General features: G+C 39.9%; 1 protein-coding gene across 1 annotated transcript in view; it reads right to left on the reverse strand.

Moving 5' to 3' along the window:
* The window catches only part of MACROD2 (mono-ADP ribosylhydrolase 2), a 2,047,210-nt gene that overhangs the window by 6,717 nt on the left and 2,020,549 nt on the right, over positions 1-19,944 (reverse strand). Inside the window, exon 17 of the mRNA XM_086701648.1 lies at positions 2,185-2,262. Coding sequence (XP_086557774.1) covers positions 2,185-2,262 — 78 coding nt within the window. The remainder of the gene's footprint in view (positions 1-2,184; positions 2,263-19,944) is intronic.

Here is a 19,944-nt window from a genome sequence, read left to right on the forward strand (position 1 = left end):
TGAGTAGGTTTAATTAGATGGATATTTTTAAAGCATCAAAGCCCATATTATGAACGGAGAGACAATATACAAATGGACAGTGGCCAGACCGTATGTAACAATATAACTGACTAAAAACCTCTACAGCAACCAGCCTGGGCAATCCAACCACAGCCTCTGTAGCAATCAGCTTAGAATGGTCAGGACTTGACAGTGACTGCCAGCTCCACCATATTCTGGGCCAATATTCCAACGAAGGACCAAACAGGGAAAGCCAACCAATCACCCAGTTCTAGGTAGCCCAAATCCAGCTTCCCCATGCCAACCACCTCCACTCAGAGGATGCTTGGAACCTTCTCTTTTGTTAACAATAAAGATTTTCCACTTCTCTGCCTGCCTTTGAGTCGACCAACACCAGTGATAACAGCCGACTATACTTAGCTGAATAAGTAACCTCTGTTTGTTCTCGTTCAGGTAGTCTTCATTTACTGGCACAATAAATCAACAATCCAAAGCTCTTTTTCTCAAACAGGAAAACTTGATTAAATTAAAGTAGTGGCAGATGCTGCTTTTCACACTCCAAGGAGGCATGAAAGAGGAAGTGACATTGAAGGGCATACCACCCAACTCTTTCTTAAGGAGGAAGGTTTTAAAAATGGGTCTCTGTTCCACCTGCAAACTATCCTGGGTCTCTCATGATGTGTGAGCTTACTCTAAACCCCAGGTATAAACTGGCCAGATGCAGCAATGCTACTGATATGAGGAGAATAATACATGTACTTTCTATCCTGGTCTACAAAATTATTGTAAGGTTGCCCATCTTAGTGAGGTAGTGTGCCGCATAAAATATAGAACATTCTTTCTCTGTTTCTTCCTCCAACCCAAGGGTCACTGGTTCCAAAACCTATTAGCAAATGTTAATATAAAAAGCATCCCGTGATCAAATACGTTTGGGAAAAGCAATGTTAATACACCTCTTTACAGCTGAGCCTTCTGAGAGCCTGTAATATGCGTGGCGAATCTCTAAGTGAGGACTAAAGCTTAGTATTTCTCACATTTCTTTCCCTTTTATTCAATGAGCATTGTATGGGCCTGCTATTTTTCAGAACATGTTTTATAAAGAACTAGTAAAGAACCATGTCTATAATGTCACAACCAGGCTGTGGCAGGTTTCATTCAACTGAGCGTGACTAACATGTGGTAGTCTTTAATGGATCTAAAGTTGAAAAACATTCTCCTAGGTAATTCATACCTATGAGTGAAAAAAAAAAAAACCCAGTTTATATGGAAGGGCTTATAATTAAGGGAGGAAATTCAGGTGATGAAAAGCTTATATTGGGTGTAATACCTAGTGTAGAAAACTGTATTTAAAACCACCAAGTAATTTCTACCAGTGGCTGAATTTTTCCCAAGGTCCTTATCAGCTCAAAGCAATTTGCTTTTTTCCTTTGGCTAAAAGAACCCAAATAGCAAGATATATATAAACGGTTGATCATCAACCAATTTTGGTTCTCCTAAGCTCTGTAGGCCAGTGGAATCAAATATTTATTAAATCATATATTCCCAAATAATTGTTTTTCTAATGCAAGTAATATTTCAAAGTGTTCCCAGCATCGTTGTACAGGGGCAAGGATATATTAATATTCCTGAGGTTCAGAGTATTTAGATGCCTTCAAAATGAGATGTGAATAAAGAAATATTTTTTGTAAACTGATTTCTAAGGTGCTTTTAAAGATTTACTACACTTTTGGCCAAGCCATCTGAAATAATACAGTGAGGTGAGGTGATGAAGGTCCAAGATAACCTTGGCCCAAACTCAAGCCGGGGCTCCCCTGAATCCCTGTAGAACAGGGATAACTTTGGAAAAGTACTCTTTATGGAAGTAAGGGATATTCCCATACAGTTCACCAGCTGTACTTCGTACAGTTCACCCTTGGAATTATCCACTATGGCTTCCGTATTATGGGCTATGATTAAACTGAGGCACATACTGTTCTAAAGCAGCTAGCATCAGTGCTTTGTTTTTTTTTTTTTTTTAAGTCTCCCAATTTTATTAGTTCCTAGTAGAACATGGTTTTTGAACTTTACCTTGTTCTAACTGAATATGTTGCTTCACAGAATAGATAGCTCCCTTAATCCTAGATTACACACAGAAAATGTGTCAGGTTTGTAGTTTGCATGTGCTCAAATAGTTCAGAACTTTACCATCAGGACTCGGAGAGTTTGCTGTGTAGCCAGAGCCTTCGTTTTGCACAGGAACTCTAGGTGTGTCCTCGTCTTGAGCTGAAAGAAAGAAGATAGTCCTCAATTAATAGAGAATTAGAACAGCCTGACTGCCAATTGTTCTGTCACCCTCCATTGCCCTCTTAAATTTAAAAATACTCCTGGGATTCAACTTCTTTTGCGGAAAAGGTTAAGGGAGGAAATAGTGGGTTGAGTTGCTTGAATTCTTTAGTGCTGTCATCTAAATTCTCTTTAATTTGTGAGATAATCGCATACATACATAACACAATTTCTCAAATTAAAAATCCGATCGCATGAAAGCAGGGAAACTTGGTTTAATCAGAACAACCTACAATTTAAATTTAGGGAAATGTGTGTGTGTGTATGAATTTATACAGCTTAACCTTTGAAAAGGGGGGGAAAAACCTGTTTTGCCTTAGGCATGCCTGAAAGCTGAAAGATTCATTCTCTTGGCAGTGAGGTTTTTTTTTTTTTTTAAACACAAAATGAATGACTTGATGCTTTCCTAGGAGACATTCTCAGATGCTGCCATTTTGAAGTGCTGAGAATCAAGTCTTTAGTTAATTTTTGTTATGATTGATGCTATTTTGCACAGCTTCAGAGGGTGTGCATCCATTCAGCTGTGGCTGAAGCTATATAACATGCTTAAATATACTAGTAAGTGGCTTGTTTTTTCTTATTGTGAGAATTTGCCAGATAGTCCGAAGGACAAGAATATCTTACATCTTAGTTAAATGTCTATTATGTTCACAACTTGAAGACCAATAGCATTTAGAAATACAGATACAGATAAAGGTCTGGAAACCCATATAGTGTAATACTTAAAAAATTTTTAATGCTTATTTATTATTGAGAGACAGAGAGAGACAGAACATGAGCATGGGAGGGGCAGAGAGAGGGGGAGACACAGAATCTGAAGCAGGCTCCAGGCTATCAGCACAGAGCCCCACATGGGGCTCAAACTCACAAACCGCGAGATCATGACCTGAGCCGAAGTCGGATGCTTAACCAACTGAGCCATCCAGGTGCCCCTAAAATACTTTTTTAAATCAGAAGGTTGAATTCATTTTCATTACATGAGTACTTATTGAGCTCAGGGTATGTTAAATTTGGTGTGCCTGTTGGTGAGGATGAACCAAGGATGTTAAAGATCCAGTTTATAGTCTCTTCAAAGGAAGGAATCTTCAAGGATAGACCCTGCGCTCTTGGTAATGATTTGCTGAAGCTGACAATCATGAAGTATGATTCAAAGGTGACCAATCTCTGAGCCTTGGTGGATGGGTGGTAGGTAGGTTAGTACTTGAAGACATACAAGACAAGCAGAGTGGGGGAAGGTGAAGAAAGCCATTTTAGATTTGAAGTCTGAAGTGCAGGGTCATATAAGGAGAGATGCCAAGCAAGCTTTTGCATCCAGTCCTGAGGAAGAGAACTGTGAATAGACATGTGGATATTTGGGAGATGTCAATGTAGAAGTAACATTCATGAAATGAAGGTAGATGAGAGGAGTCGGGAAAAGGATAACAGAACTAAAAAATGACTGATAGATCCCAAGGCTTCAATATGGAAGTAACTGTGCCTGTCACTTATTTTCATTTGCTCCTGAGGATGAGGTCGGGAAAAGGAAAACAAAACTGGAACCTTCCAACTGGACTTCAAACCATATCATATCCTCTCTAACTCCACCAATGCTGGAAAGTGGGCCATTCTCAATTTCTCATCAACACATGCCTTTAGGCACAATTACAGAAGAAATCACTGATGGATCTCTCTAAGCCTGGGAGTAGGAAATCTTGGTTAATTATGTTTCAAAATAGAATAAGGAAAAAAATGAAAACATTTGACATTATATAAACATAATAAACTTTTGGCTGGAAAAAAATACCATAAGAAATGTTTAGAAGAAAAATATAAACTGAGGAAAATGTTTATACCTTTTACCACAGACAAAGGGTTAATATCTTTAATATCTAAAGTCCTTCTAAAAATAGATATTAAAAAGATCAAAAACTGGGTAGAAAATTGAGCAAGAAATTTAGCAGACAGTTCGTAGAAAAAAATAAAAATGGCCTGTAGTCATGTGAAAAGATGATTCACTTTGCTCATAATGAAAGAAATGCAAATTAAAATTACACTGAGAAAAGGATTTCAACCTAAGGTGAATTATCATGATGTAGACTAAACCTCCTACTAGCAACAGCTAGAGTCACTGGAGAAATTATTTAAGAAACTATTCACTCACTAGAGAGCCATCAATGCACCCCGAGCTTGAGGAGGTATAAAATCATGAGCCTGACATTCCACATGTACCAAGAAGTTGAACAGAGCCTCCAGATATCTTATGAGGCTTGGGGGAAGGGCAAAACGTGGAAATCAAGGCTAACCAAGGAAGAGGTACCTAGAAAAATACCTCAAGTTTACTTTGGGGTCACCTGAAGGGTTATATTCTGGGGACAAAGATAAACGATACAGACCAGCTCTTAAAAAAACTGAAATCCAGGGGCATCTGGGTGGCTCAGTCAGTTGAGTGTTGCACGCTTGGTTTTGGCTCAAGTCATGATCTCACAATTTGTGAGATTGAGCCCCACATTGGGCTCCTCACTGACAGCATGGAGCCTGCTTGGTATTCTCTCTCTCTATGCCCTTTTCCCCTCAAAATAAATAAATAAACCTAAAAAAACCCCTGACATCCAACTTTTATTCAATTCAATCCTGATTATATTATAGTGCTCTACTCAATCCTACTGGCCTGTCAGAAGCAAAAGCAAAAACAAATCCTTTCTGGAATGTTATAAAACCACTCAGTGCCTCAAGTTATCGCTACAATTATTCACATAGTATCCAGTATTCAATGAAAAATTACCTGGCATTCCAGAAGCACAAGAACAAATCACCGAAAACCGAAAACCGAGAGAATAGGACAACATATAGAGACATGTTAGAGATCTAGATACTGTAGACACAATTTTAAAATAGTGATTAATGTCTTTAAGAATTAGATACCTGGGGTGTTTAGGTGGCTCAGTCAGTTAAGTGTGTGACTCTTGATTTCACCTCAGGTCATGGTCTCACAGCTCATGAGATAGAACCCTCCATCGGGCCCTGTGCTGACAGCATGGAGCCTACTTAGGATTATCTCTTTTCTCTCTCTGCCTCTTTCCCCCACCTCTCAAAATAAATAAACAGTTTTTAAAAAAGAATCAGATGCCAATGTGGAGAACTTCCATGACAAAGAAGTTTATCAGATAACTAGACACTATTTAACATGTCAGGTATAAATTCTAGAACTGAAAAATATACTATAATTGAAGTTATTACATCAATGGGTGAGTCTGGTAGCCATTAGACACAGCCAAAGAAGAGATTAGTAAACTGAAAGCTAGGTTAGAAGAAAATATAAAAAGTAAAGTACAGATGAAAAATACAGAAAAGAGTTAGTAGATATATGAGATAGGGTCTATTCTATGTGTAATGTGGCAAAAGCAATATTTAAGGCTTGATGGCTAATTTCCCCAAATTAATGGAAGATATCAAACCACTGTTTTAAGAGTGCTATGATCTCCAAGCAGAATTAGTGCAAAGCAAATCTCACTCTGGCCAGTAAAACTGCTGAAAACCAAAATTAAAGAAACAAATATAAAATTATCTAGTGTATAAGGATCATTGACATCAAAATAGCAACAATAGGACTTACATGATGACTTCTCAGAAAAAATAATGGAAGGCAGAAACAATGCAATGACATCTTCAAAGTGCTAAACAAAAGATCAGCAGTGCAAAATTCCATGCCAAAAAAGGGTCTTTCAAATTTGAATTTGAAACAAAACAACTTCAGGGCAAAAAAAACAAAACAAAACACCAGAATTTATTCAGGGACAAGAACAGTAGACCTACACTGAAGGAATAGTTTTCACCATACTCAAAAATCAATTCCAGGTAGATTTTAGAACTAAGTGTGAAGGGTAACTTGGAAAAATACCTTCACATCATTAGGCAAAAATTTCTTACACAGGAGAAATAAAGCAATAGCTATCAGGGAGAAGACTGGCAATCTGGAAAACACTTAAATTAGCATCATTAATGTATCAAAACACACCACTAAGAGAGTACAAAATAAGCCAGAGTGGAAGAAGATATTTGTGATATATATCACTGACTCCCATGCTGAATATAAAAAAGAAATAAATATGCAAAATAACAGAGAAAAGACAGGGAACCCAATAAACAATCAGCAAGACAACAAACAAATATGTCATAAGAGGATATCCTGTTAGTGACTTAATTTTTTGAGTGACTTTTACCAAATCTCAGCATTTAAAAGCCCTGACTTTTCACTATTTAAATGACTACAGAATGTTCTATCTCCTTGTGTAACTTATAAAATGTTCTAACTCTCTGGGACACCGTCAGAACTAATAAACACATAACTTTATTGTTATTTTTTATAAGAAATGATTACTATGAACGGGAAATTAATTGACCTGACGCTAAACATTATGCCCCTGACTTTCCCCTTGGGGTTGTTGTTTGTAATGGAATCTAAAGATATCTGTGGCTGATTAGTCCATGAAGTCTCTTCCAAGGTCATTACTATCAATGATAATACCCCTGGGGATATTACTATGGAGAAACCCCTGTGGCATCATGGAGATCTTTTTATCTAATAAGTAGGATACTGGTCAGCCAAACAATGCTCAATGAAAATGAAGGAGCATAGAAAACACTTTTGAGAACTGGGTGAGAGATGAAGGAAGAAGTTAAAGAAAGCAAAATCCCAAAGGCAAATAAAAAAATAGTAAACATTTTAGATGCTTGCCTTCTGTTTTGTCTTTTCAACCTTATTATTTTGTAATACAAAATATTCATGTGAGAAAAATCAGGTTATGTCACCATATCAGCATAGATTAGCATGAGATGCAAAGGCAGGTTTGAGATCCATGATACAGAAAGATGAAAACAGAAATCAAGGTTGTAGCTCTATATATTGCTGCATTCCAGGAGCAGAGGCAGGCATCATCTGCCAAATCTGCTTCCAAAGACACTAAAGGTATGTTTGACAGGCATTATTAAATGTTTTAATATCATGAACATGCACGATATGTGCATAAGGTAGGGATATATGACTGTGTGCAGTGAGTGGCATGCATGCACGCATGTGTGTGTGTGTGCGTGCATGCACATGCATGGTATATTTGGGAAGAGGGAGAGGCATGACAGACATTTGTTACTCTGACATGTGTGTGGTGTGGAACTGGTATTATTCTAACAGCTTCTACCCTGCTGGGCAATGCAACTGAGTGCCCCAGAGAAATGAGTCCATTTCATATAGAGGACAGAATGTGATCAAAACAAAAATTGCTTCTACAGCTTGTTTATTCCAGTTTGCCTGTCCCTCCCCCCAGTTTGATTGCTACTGCTTGGAACATAAACAAGAGGTACATTTCAGCGCTCCCAGCAGGAGATGAAAGATGCTAAAATAGCAAATGTCTGGGACATTCAGTACCTTTTTTATTTTCAATCACAAGAGCAACTGTCCTCCTCAAAGCCTTGATTATGGTAACCTTTTGTAGGTCAGTTGTATTACATAAAAACTAATAAGTTAATCAGGTCTCATCATATAGAAAAGATACTGAGATACACACAGAATGCAGTTAACCAGATTTTTAATACATGAACATGGAGAGATGTTGGAGGATTCGCCAACATTTTCTTCTGAGATTTGTGTTGATAATAAACTCCATGCAACAAATAGAATGGCAAATAATTATTTCTCAGAGTATATGGTTGCATAAATGTCAGGACAGCCATAGAGAGCAGGGCCTGTCTGGATATAAAGTGATATTGACCCAAACTAAGATGGTATTCTTGAACCATCTTGGCAACTTTTGCCTTATCTATCTTTCAACTTTGCTGCTAATGCAGTGGATTAGATAATTATTCAGGAATGTTCACTTCCTATCTTCTACCATCATGGGAGTCTCTGGCACTGTCCCTTGACATTGGGCTTGGTGATGGAATTTGCTTTGGCCAATGGGCTATTAGCAGAGGTGAGTCAAACAGAGGCTTCAAACACATTTGTACAGTTGGAGCTTGGCCTCTTGTACTCCTGCTTTTTACCCCAAAAGGAATATGCTTTAGGGAACAGTAGATCCAAGGAGAGTAAGAACTGAGTTAAACTCATAGCCTACTCAGTCCTTCTTAACCCAGACTAAATGTAGTTGATTCTCATATCCATGAGCAAAACAGAGCTGATTATTGTTCTAAGCCCATGAGATTGAAGATAGCCTGTTACACTGCATTATTATGGTGATAGCTACCACTCTTAATAATACATTTTTAATGGACTCAGTTCTGACATTGCTTCTTAATTTTGTCCCATAGCGTTCATAGCTATAAAATCATGAGCTTGATTTGTGCCTTATTTATTTAACACATGTTAATTCTTTAATCGATTTATTAATGGTAAAGAATTAATTTGTTAAATATATGTTCTTGTGGGGAGATTTCTGTACTGACTTTTTGTATGGTCTGCCCATTAGATCATCAATTGTTTTCCCTCCATTTTAGGGATTAAAAAATATTTAATGTTTATTTTTGGGAGAGAGAGAGAGAGAGAGAGAGAGAGAGACAGTACAAGTGGGGGAGGGGCAAAGAGATGGAGGGAGACACAGAATCTGAAGTAGGCTCCAGGCTCTGAGCTGTCAGCACAGAGCCCGACATGGGGCTTGAACTCAAGAACCGTGGGATCATGACCTGAGCCAGTCAGATGCTCAACCGACTGAGCCACCTATGCGACCCTTTTTTTAGGGAAGTTTCTCTTCTTTTTTTTTTTTTTTTTTCAACGTTTATTTATTTTTGGGACAGAGAGAGACAGAGCATGAACGGGGGAGGGGCAGAGAGAGAGGGAGACACAGAATCGGAAACAGGCTCCAGGCTCTGAGCCATCAGCCCAGAGCCTGACGCGGGGCTCGAACTCACGGACCGCGAGATCGTGACCTGGCTGAAGTCGGACGCTTAACCGACTGCGCCACCCAGGCGCCCCAGGGAAGTTTCTCTTCTATATGTTGACTTCTAAATTCCAGGGACACCAAATGTTCCCACATAGAGCAATTTATTCCTTCTCTCTTCTATATATATCATTTTTTTCTCAAATTGTTTTAGTTTTTGTGTTCTTTTTCACTGTGAAAATCTCAAGCCTTTTTTTTTTTCTTTGTCAGTGATTTGGTCTTTGCTGTTCTTAACTGATTTATGTTGCTAATGGTTGAAAATGTGTCTCCTTCATTCTTACATTTCAGATCCTTATGCTGTTTTATCACCTTAACTTCAAGATCTTTAATGTTCTTTTGAAGTTCTTTTATAGCTATTGTAGGGAATTTTAATCGTTATCTGGAGTTATGTTTTCTTCCACAATAGCTTCTTCATCTGTGTTTTGCTGGTTTACATGCTCACTGGTTTCCTTCCTTCCTCCTCTCTGTCCTGGCTTCTGAGTGCTTTCAGGTCGAGATGTGTGACAAGTATTCATTAGCGTGCTTCTTTCTCAAGGTATCTGTGGCCTACTTGTCCTCCAGGGAACTACCTAGAAGAGTGTTTTCTTTTTTTTTTTTTTTTTTTTTTTTTTTTTAATTTTTTTTTTTTTTAACGTTTATTTATTTTTTTGGGACAGAGAGAGACAGAGCATGAACGGGGGAGGGGCAGAGAGAGAGGGAGACACAGAATCAGAAACAGGCTCCAGGCTCTGAGCCATCAGCCCAGAGCCCGACGCGGGGCTCGAACTCACGGACCGCGAGATCGTGACCTGGCTGAAGTCGGACGCTTAACCGACTGCGCCACCCAGGCGCCCCAAGAGTGTTTTCTTTTGAAGATTTTCTTTAGGGGGAGTAAAGAAGCCAGAGCATTTACCACATTAGTTGTACTGGATTTCTCAGCAAGAAAGAGAAAGACAGACAGACAGTCTGTCTTTGGGTTTCTCTATTCTCTTTTGCTGTTTTTGTTGTTGTTCTTGTTGTTGTTTGTTTTGGTCTCAGCCTCCCAATCCAGGGACTAAATAAACTCCACAGGAGTGCTATGCAGACTCCACCGGTAGAGTGAGACCTTTTTCATGGAGATTTCATTGGGGCTTCTCAAGCACCTCATTCCCTGCTTCCTGCACCTCCAAAGATCTTGCCTTATTGATTTTCTCTTTTATTTTTTCCATTTGGTGAAATTCCTGGGTTTTGCTAGAGGTAATTAGTTCTAGGCATTTGTTACTGGTCTGCTTTTCCTCTCCCATTTTCCTCTCAGCAGGAGATAATTGAAATGGAGAATTACAGAGGGTTTTCCTGTCTCTTTGGGGAAGGGAGAAATAAAAGGTGCTCAGGGCTGACTAGGTAGTTTTGTGGAGATTTCCTGGGGCTGCTCCTCTCCCAGTTGAGGACGTAAATGGTGTTTAGTAAGATCCCATTCAGGGCTACCAACCCATTCTTCTGTCTGATTACTGTTTTTGTTGATGTTCTATGCATGCTTGTTTTATTTATCTCCTGATCTCCCTGAATATTGTTATCTATGGGAAAAAGTAAGGTGTGAAATCTGACTTCACACCATCATCTTAAACCCAAGACCAGATGCACAGACTGCTTTGATTTGTGTGACTGTCACACACTTGAGCGACATGTGTCACATACTTGACCTTGTCAGTAGCTGGTTTTTGGAATATTTATCAAATGATAGTTCTGATTATAGACTTGATGTTATAGCCTGAAGGTTTTTGTCCCCTTTCCCCCCAAATTCGTATGTTGGAGTTCCAATCCCCAATGCAACTATATTTGGAGACAGGGCCTTTATGGAGCTAACTGAGGTTAAATGAGGTCATAAGGGTGTGGACATAGTTTGATAGGACTGTGGCCTTATAAGAAGGCACAGGTCTGTGCCATGTGAGAATACGGTGAGAAGGACGCCATCTACAGGCCAGAAAGAGAGCTCCCATCAGAAACCAAATTCGCCAGCACCTTGAACTTGGACTTCCCAGCCTCTAGAACTCTAAGAAAACTAATTTCCATTATTTATCTATGGCACTTTGTTATGGTAGCCTGATCAGACTGATATATTTGATTTATGTTTAGTTCATACTTCTTTGGGACAAAGGCATAATTGTAAACCATCTGTCCCCCACCCAATCTACTTTCTCCCCAAAACCTCAGTGTTAAAACTGCTACCTGACCACACAACCTCTCTTGATCACTTAGACAAATACTGTAGACACACACCCATGGCTCCCTCTCTGAAGTTAAATAATCAATTATTAAGCTGACAGGATCATGCAGGTGGAAAATTCACATGTTTCTACAAGACACCCTTTCCATGGCAACACCCTTCTTGTATTAATTGAGAATATTCTACCCTAATGAAAATCAGAAGCTGTCTTTAGTAGGAGATGAAAGGCAGTGGCAGTAGCTGGGGGCGGGCATGAGATCATAATGTCTACAAATTCTTATTTTATGTTTTACCAGATGATATGCCTCCATACCAGTCCTTTGAGAATGGTTTGGAAATGCATCATTGGTTATTGTCCAAATAACTTCTCTACAGAAAGAAAACAATATTTAGGAAGCAAAGCAAAAAAAAAAAGTCCACTAGATATTTCAGTGCCTATCATGGGCTGGGAGGCAAAATGAATGAGGCATATTGCTGTCTTCGTGGAGTTTACAACCTAGCTGAGAGACAGAGAGACAAAGAGAGAGAGTTAACTGCTCACAAGTTAAATGACATTACCAAGAACTGCAGAGGCACAAAGGAGAGAGTGATTCACCTTTTCTGAAGGGGGTAAAGACAAACCTTGGAGGGCAAGGAGATAGCATTTAAGCTGGAGCCTTATGTCTGAGTCCGTTTCAAATGTTTTGCACCCACGCTAAGCATTTGGATAGGTAGAAATATCTCCTGTCTGTAAAACATCTGAAAGACTCAGCTTTTCACGTCCTCAGCCAGACTACCCTGGGCCTGGTCCTTTTTACTCTTCCTGCATCTCCCCTGCTGGTTGTGCTGCTCCCACAAAATCTAAAAAGCAGTTCAAGTTCCTCTGTGCATTATCACAACCACCGAAGGCTTCCCAGGTGTTGTCACATTTGGCTTAACTGAGCTAGATGCTGATCACATTCCACGTGCCTCTGGCTTTTTCTTTCCCTTTTCCAGGCCCCAATTAGGCATCTAATTCTCATTCGGCCTCATTATGCATTCCCCACCCCCTCCAGGGCCTGGCAGGGATGGAGACTACAAGGAGGCCCTTCTCAGCTGGAGGCTGCCAGTGCTGGTCTCAGATCAGGGTCTTTCCAGCAGGAATAATACAGATTGGGTGTCTCTCAAACGCCCCCACACACCATCACACACCCTTTGTGGCTTTTGTTTCTCTACAGCAACCAGATAAATCTGCACACAGCAGGGTCCTAGTGAACACAGAGATATGTATTTTTTCCAGAGGAGTCTCTTGATTCCTTCACTCTAATAGGGTTTTAACTATGTAAGGAGCCACAGTGGGGCAACTTTGGGCTTTTCAATGGTGCTTTATGTGAAATCTTTCATAAGAAGGAACTTACTGCTGGCAATAACCAAAGCTGGATTCTCAGAAACTTCATTGTACATTTAAGGCTCCTGAAAGAAAGTGCCTCTGACTGTTTTGGTTGCAACCCTGCACGATTAAGTATATAGCTCTTTAGTCAAAGGATAATTTAATCCTATATATCCTTAATTATAGACTCCTTAATTATTTCCACTAGATTTTGCTCTTTTTGTATGTTGCATTTTCCGAAATAGCACAATTTATTCCGAACATTTAATAAGGCCTAGTGCAACACCTTTGTTTATGATCAAAGTACTAGAAATCTACACCCAGGAAGAAAGCTGCATCCAAGAAATAACTAGAAGATTTACAGAAGCACCAGAGGATGGTTATTAGAGGGCTCTGAACTGTAAGTAAGTGAGTTCAGCTCTGCTACAATAATTCCATTTCTGGTCTTGGCCCCTCAACACCAAGTCTTTTAGCTTTAGGAAAAAAAAAAGATACAAGTTTTCCTAGTAGGAAAAGTTTTCAAACACACCTGGTATTAAACTCAAACCCATTTTCTTTTCAGCTTTTCTTCACAAAGCCCTGTCATAGATGCCCGGATCTTAACCTTGGAGCTTATTTGGATTTAACAATTTTGATGCCTTCTGAGAGTTTATCACCACCAGAGCAAACTCAAATACACACACACACACACACACACACACCCTAAAAGACTGTCTAGGCCACATCCACTAAATATGTAACTAAATATGTAACTGCTATTAAACTCTGCCAGAAGCCTTTGACTAAAGGGAATTCAAAGTTACTTATGAGAAGTTGATGTTATGTTTGCCAAATTCTTCTGTTTAAGGACTTTATTCCTTTTTTAGGTTGTAGGTCTGTTATTTCTTGTTTCTGAATGGGAATGCTTTCCTCCAGAAATAAAAAAGATCCTTGACCATATTCCAGTCCAACCAAACCCTTTCACAGATGTGGAGATGTGGACACTGGGCCTCGGGAAAGTGCACAGTTGGCCCAGCGCCCCCTCCTTCCTCCACCGCACCCCAGGGATGAGGTTGGAACTAAAAGTTCTAACTCCACTCCTGTGCTGTTCCTAATACTTTACCCAACACTGGTGATAGTGGTGAGAAAGCTGAAATAGGACTGCAATTTGGGATGCTTGGGATGTCGTTCACATCCTGAGATGGCTTTGTTGGGGGAAGGTAGCACAAAATTATTCACAATGAAGAGAATAGGTCGCTGTCCGGTTCCAGGGACTTCTCTGTGGTCAGTGGCAGCAGGCTTGGTAGAAATGGTGGTGTGCCAAGGCTCGCCCCTCCCACAGGGTCTGCTATAGATAGGGTCCTATAGCACAGACCATATTTCTCTGCTGGATATTTTAGAGTTGAAATTTGGTGGTTTGATTATCCTTTTCAAGATGGGCTTACTCCGTGTCTTCTTTAATCTGGAAAACCAAATTAACATCACTCTGGAACTCCTCCTACTGGGGTGAGAAGTACATGATGCCTTGGTTTGGAATCCAGGGAAAAGATTCCAAATGTGAGCAGCATAAGGTTTCATGGCTTCCTTGAGCCACCGGAGGATCTAGCGGTCCTGGGACTCAAGAGGGTGGTCAATCAACAGTGGTTGGGTATGTAATGATGTCATCCCCTGGGCTTCAGGAGTCTCCTTGGATTCATGCTGTAGCACCAGTCTCTTCAGGTTGACATCACTGGACTGCCCAGTCCTTTTCCTGAACCCCTGGATGCTCAGCTCCTTCACTGCCCTGGTGCTTTACAGCTTGACTGACTTGTGACTGCTGAATTTTGCTTTCATCTTGACTGATGATCTGGACTGAGGCATCCTGGTCTCTTCCATAGTCAGGAATGTCTTGTTTGTTCCAGAATTTTGACAACCAAGAGATCCCTAGTCCTCTGGCTGCCTTTTTTGCCTCTTCTCTCAGACTCTCATAGGCAGTCCTTCTGTAGTTGTCAAGGTGACTTTATTCCTTGTGTGGAAACAGTACCTCCAGTGAGAGAATGGACGTGGAGGACACTGAATAATGGGCCTTGCACCCGCTTTATCTCTTGACATTTAATCTCTTGTTCTAAGAGACAATTCAGGAAATTCTTTCATAGCCGAAAAAGGAACATCCAGAATTTCCTTTTCAGGCAAAGAAATCTTAATTCATTTCTCTCTCTCTCTCTCTCTCTTTTTTTTTTTTTTTTTTTGTTCACATACTTTACCAAACTAGAGATCCTGCCACATAATCTCTCTAGCAAGATGACAATTCACCTGTGAGAAGGAGGCAATCCAATTTTGATTTATTGATCTCAGACACAGTGCTTTTCTAAAAAATAACAGTGTATAATAGCCCATATGTGATTGTCAAATAAAAGCCTAAAGACCAGACTTTTTAAAGGGGAAAAAAATAAGAGCTTAATTTCTTTCAATTTACAGAATTATATAGACATTTTTTGCCTGTAAATTTTTTTTTTTTTGAAAGTCCAAAATAATGCAGCAAGAATCTGCATTATTACCCCCTCTGCTCTGGGAAGAGCTCTACTGAAAAGCTGCCCTCCAATTTCAGATTTCTGGTTTTGTTACATTTAACCCGGTTGCTATTTGGCTGATTTCAATAGAACATTGATTATTTGTGTGATTGTAAACCTTGGAGAAGGAAAGAAGACAGACAGGTTCTCATATACCAGTAAGTGTTTTCCATTACAAGGAAACCTGTATTAGAAGTGTGGTGATGGTGGTGGTGGTGGTGGTGGTGGTGGTGGTGGTGGTGTGTGTGTGTGTGTGTTGGGGGTAAGATGAGGGTAGCTACTTAAGGTTTTATTACACAGGAAAGAGGTTTTATCTATTTTGTGGCTAAATTGCTACTATTATATGTCATTGATCTGAGGACACCTTTTTTCCCCCTACATTTTAACATCTGGGAAGTTGAGATGAATTGAATAATCAATGGCTCTACAATTGCTATTAACCTGGATTGAAGCCAAGTTCAGACAGAGGATTTACATTTGCTTGTTAGTCACTGGACAGCATTGCCAACCTGAGATCAGTTAAATTAAATTCCCTGCCTACAGTTTCTATGGACCACACTGGGATATGAATTCAGGACACAAACCTGCAGGAATAGCACCAGTTTGTGGTGCAAGTTCTTAAGGGAGACTTTTTTTTAAAACCTACTTCCATCAATGCTGAAGGTAAGACACCCAAGACTCCTGGCTTTTTGGAGCAGTTATTGTTGGTGCCTGGGCCATCACGCCTGGGCCACCTCTGAGTGGCAGCTGCAGTGGACACAGTAGCCCTGGGTACTTGGACAGTTTCCCCCATTGTGTGCCTGCATCCCTCTGCTTCTCCACTAGCAGTGCTCAGGTAGCTTGTTTGCTCTGAGCATAGGGTCGTCCAGGGGTCCTGTGCATATGGAAGTCCAAGAATCATTTGTTTATTAACCGTTCCTCATTAAAAAGTGCTGGGGACCTAACAAGCCCGGGGGTGACCAATGAAGGAAGGGAGCCATTGGATAATGCCCCAGCTTCCCTGTCCTTAGATGCCACGATTCTGTGATGTGTTCTACACAAGTCCTTAAAGAGCACTCCGTGGGAATGAGCCCATTTTCTCACAGTAGTAATCTGCTCATGACCCATACTTCATTGGTTCCTTCCCTTCTGTCTCATTTCCCTTCTCCTTTGCCTGTGCTTCTAGAGACCATCTCTCAAATAAATTACTTACACCCAAGGTCTGCCTCAGCATCTGCTTTTGGGAGGGACACAAATTAAAGCACTGTCCCCTATTTCTCCTTGAACCTCCCCCAAGGGTATAGCTCTTTGTTGTCCTATATTGAATGCTCTAGGGATTTTTTTTAAAAAAATGATTTCTTCTTCTTCTTCTTCTTCTTCTTCTTCTTCTTCTTCTTCTTCTTCTTTTGTGATGTTTATTTGGTTTTGAGAGAGAGAGAGATTGAGAGAGAGAGAAGGAGTGCAAGTTGGGGAGGGGAAGAGAGAGAGGGAGACAGAAGATTCAAAGCAGGCTCCACATTGACAGCAGCAAGCCCCATGCAGGGCTTGAACTCGCAAACGAACTGAACCGTGAGATCATGACCTGAGCTGAAGTTGGACACTTAACAGACTGAGCCACCCAGGTGGGCCAGGGGAGTTTTTTCTTATGCAGTTATAGCTAATGGAGGAGTAATTCAATTATAGATAATTGAAGGTATCCTAATTTCAATGACATACTATTAATGAAAAATAAAACTGCCGGGATGACATTAACAGACTGAATACGCAAAATGAGTCATTAGCTCATCCCCCCTTCCCCAAATCAGTACAAAGTTGTAAACAGTTGTGAACTGTTCTGTCCACCCTGATCCAACTAGGCTTAGTTGGCACACACATGTGTCATGCTATGGGTCTCAGGTCTTATCACAGTTCTTAAAATCATTATAGGAAATAATGGATCAAACAGTTTTATTCCAAGAGTGATATTACCCTTGTGTGTTTTTTCAGATTTCTCATAGGTGACATAGAGGTTGATTAGCCAATGGCAGCCCCAGTGATTCACTTGAGTTTTTCAAAATGTGGTCCATGGACCATCTGCAGTAGACTCACTTAGATATTATTATAAAATGAAGATTTTTCTAGGCTTCTTATCAAATCTCTTGAATAGGAATCTATGGCTGGTGAAGCCTGGTAATCTGCATTCTAATTAGTTGTCCCCAGTTATTCCTGTGTACATGGAAGTTTGAGAATCATCTGCTTATTCGCTGCTTTTCAACAAAATTGCATCCTTAAGGTTCCTGGACCTCTACTAGTATGTGTGCTTAAGGTATTGACTAGTAGAAATTTTATTCATAGCATAACAGCTAGAGCAAATATTTTTTAAAAGATAATTGAAACATTGGGAATAGTATCATCTCAATAATATGTCCCTTTTTTAAAGTTTTACTTATTTATTTTGGGAGAGAGCATGAGTGAGGGAGGGACAGAAAGAGAAGGAGAGAGAATGCTAAGCAGGTTCTGCACTGTCACTGTGAAACCCTCTGTGGGTCTTGAACTCACAAACCTGGATATCATGACCTGAACTGAAACCAAGAGTTGGACACCTAACTGACTGAGCTACCCTGATGCTCTGACAACATGTCCTTTTTCTTTCTTTATTTCTTTTAAGTTTATTTATTTTGCACACATGCATGAACGAGCTGGGAAGGAGCAGAGAGAATCCTAAGCAGGCTCTGTGCTGTCACTGTGAGCCTGCTGCGGGGCTCTATCTCAGGAACCTGTGAAATCATGACCTGAGCCAAAATCAAGAGTCAGATGCTTAGGGGCACCTGGGTGGCTCAATCGTTTACATGTCAAATTTCAACTAGGTCATGATCTCACAGTTTGTGGGTTTGAGCCCTCGTGTCAGCTCTGTGCTGACAGCTCAGCTTAGATTCTGTGTTTCCCTCTTTCTCTGCCCCTCCCCTGCTCACACTCTGTCTCCCTCTCTCTCAAAATAAACATTAAAAATAATTAAAAAAAAAAGAGTAAGCTGCTTAAGTGACTGAGCCACCCAGATGTCTCAACATGTCCTTTTTAAAAGATGACAATTTCCTAATTCCAGACAAAAATTCTGGAAAAGCACATTGTTCATTCATTCATTCATTTAGCAAATTCTTATTCAACGTCTGTAATTTGTTAGGTTATGTGAGTATAAGGATGACTAGAGCTCTTTCCTAATGCAAAGGCAATGACAGTATAAAGGACTGTGGCATCATGGTTGAGAGCATAGATTTGGAAGTGTGAATTTTGATTCTGCTACTTACTTGCTGAATGATTCTGGGCATGTTCTTTAACCTCACTGAGACTCAGGTTTCTAATATGTAAAAGACCCAAAGTGATGCCTACCTCAGAAACAGGTAATGTACACAGTGGAGCACTTAGTGGAGTGTTTGGCCCATGTTAAATAATTATGAAAAGCTATGATTTGAGTAATAATCAAATGCATGATCTATCAGGGCAGGAGAAGACACAGGCAGTAACAGAGAGTGGTTACGTATGCACTTGGATTCTGAAGCCAGAATTTACAGGGTTTTAATCCTGGCTTTGCCACTTACTAGCAGGGGTGATGTCACCTCTCTGTGTCTCCTGTGCAACTCTGCTTCCTCTCGTTGGCTTTCACATACCTTCCTTCTCAGGAGACCTTTTAACTACAACCACTTACCTCTCTACTTCACAGAGAATCCAAATGGCATGGCTGTTATTTAGGTATGTCTTTGTCAATGGGAGCAGGAGTCATGATTGATTACAGATTGAGGAGACAGTCATTAGGGAGAGAGAGATGGAAATAACTGATAAGACAAAGCCCACTAGAGAAGGGAATCACAAAATAATCGAGAGCATAGGCAACAACAGTTGCAGCAACAGTTGGTGTTGCTCATGTTCTTTAAATGAGGAATTATCTGAACTTTTGGAGGCTAATATGACTTATTTTCATACCCTTGTGAAGGGTGTTGCTATATATTTTTAAGAGAACATCCTCTGAGTTTATCATTTTCAGTTAAAAATTAGTCCATCAGAATGAGTCATGGCAGAAGCATTGACAGGAACAGGGGATTGATTCATCCAACAATTAAGCTCCTGAGAGAGCTTTGTGTCCTACCAGCACCAAGTTTTATTTTCTCTGTTTTCTAAACAATGTAATTTGATTATACTTCACATGCTGGGCTTCTTTATTTTCTTATTCTTTTTTTTTTTTTTTTTTTTTTGTAAATTGCATATGTAAAATCACATGGAAGGAAGAAAGATATGCAGACTTGGTCTATGAAAAACATGGATTAACTGTGAATGATTTTCTGGTGATGCAGATAGATTTCTTTCACCCCAGTCCCACTTGTATACAGGCCTCTCATATTCAGAGGTGAAAGTCTTGGCTATAGTTTTTTTTGGTGCTGTACTTAATTAAGAAAGAGTGAACATATTGGACTTAATAACAAATTCTGGCCAAAGTGTGGTACAATCCACATTCTCATCTATAAGCACCCACTGAGCATCTATTAAGCCACTTTGAATTAATTACTTAGCAGACATTCATTAAGTATCTATTACATGCCAGGCTCTTTATGAGCAACAAGAAAGCAATACTTATAAGATATAGTCTCTGTCCTCCAGAGACTTAAGTGATTGAAATCCCAAGTGATAAGAATTATTCTGGGTTAGTAG

The sequence above is a fragment of the Puma concolor genome, chromosome A3 (genome assembly GCF_028749965.1).
Source record: "Puma concolor isolate L17-30 chromosome A3, mPumCon1.1.hap2, whole genome shotgun sequence".
In the NCBI taxonomy this organism is placed as follows: Eukaryota; Metazoa; Chordata; class Mammalia; order Carnivora; family Felidae; genus Puma; species Puma concolor.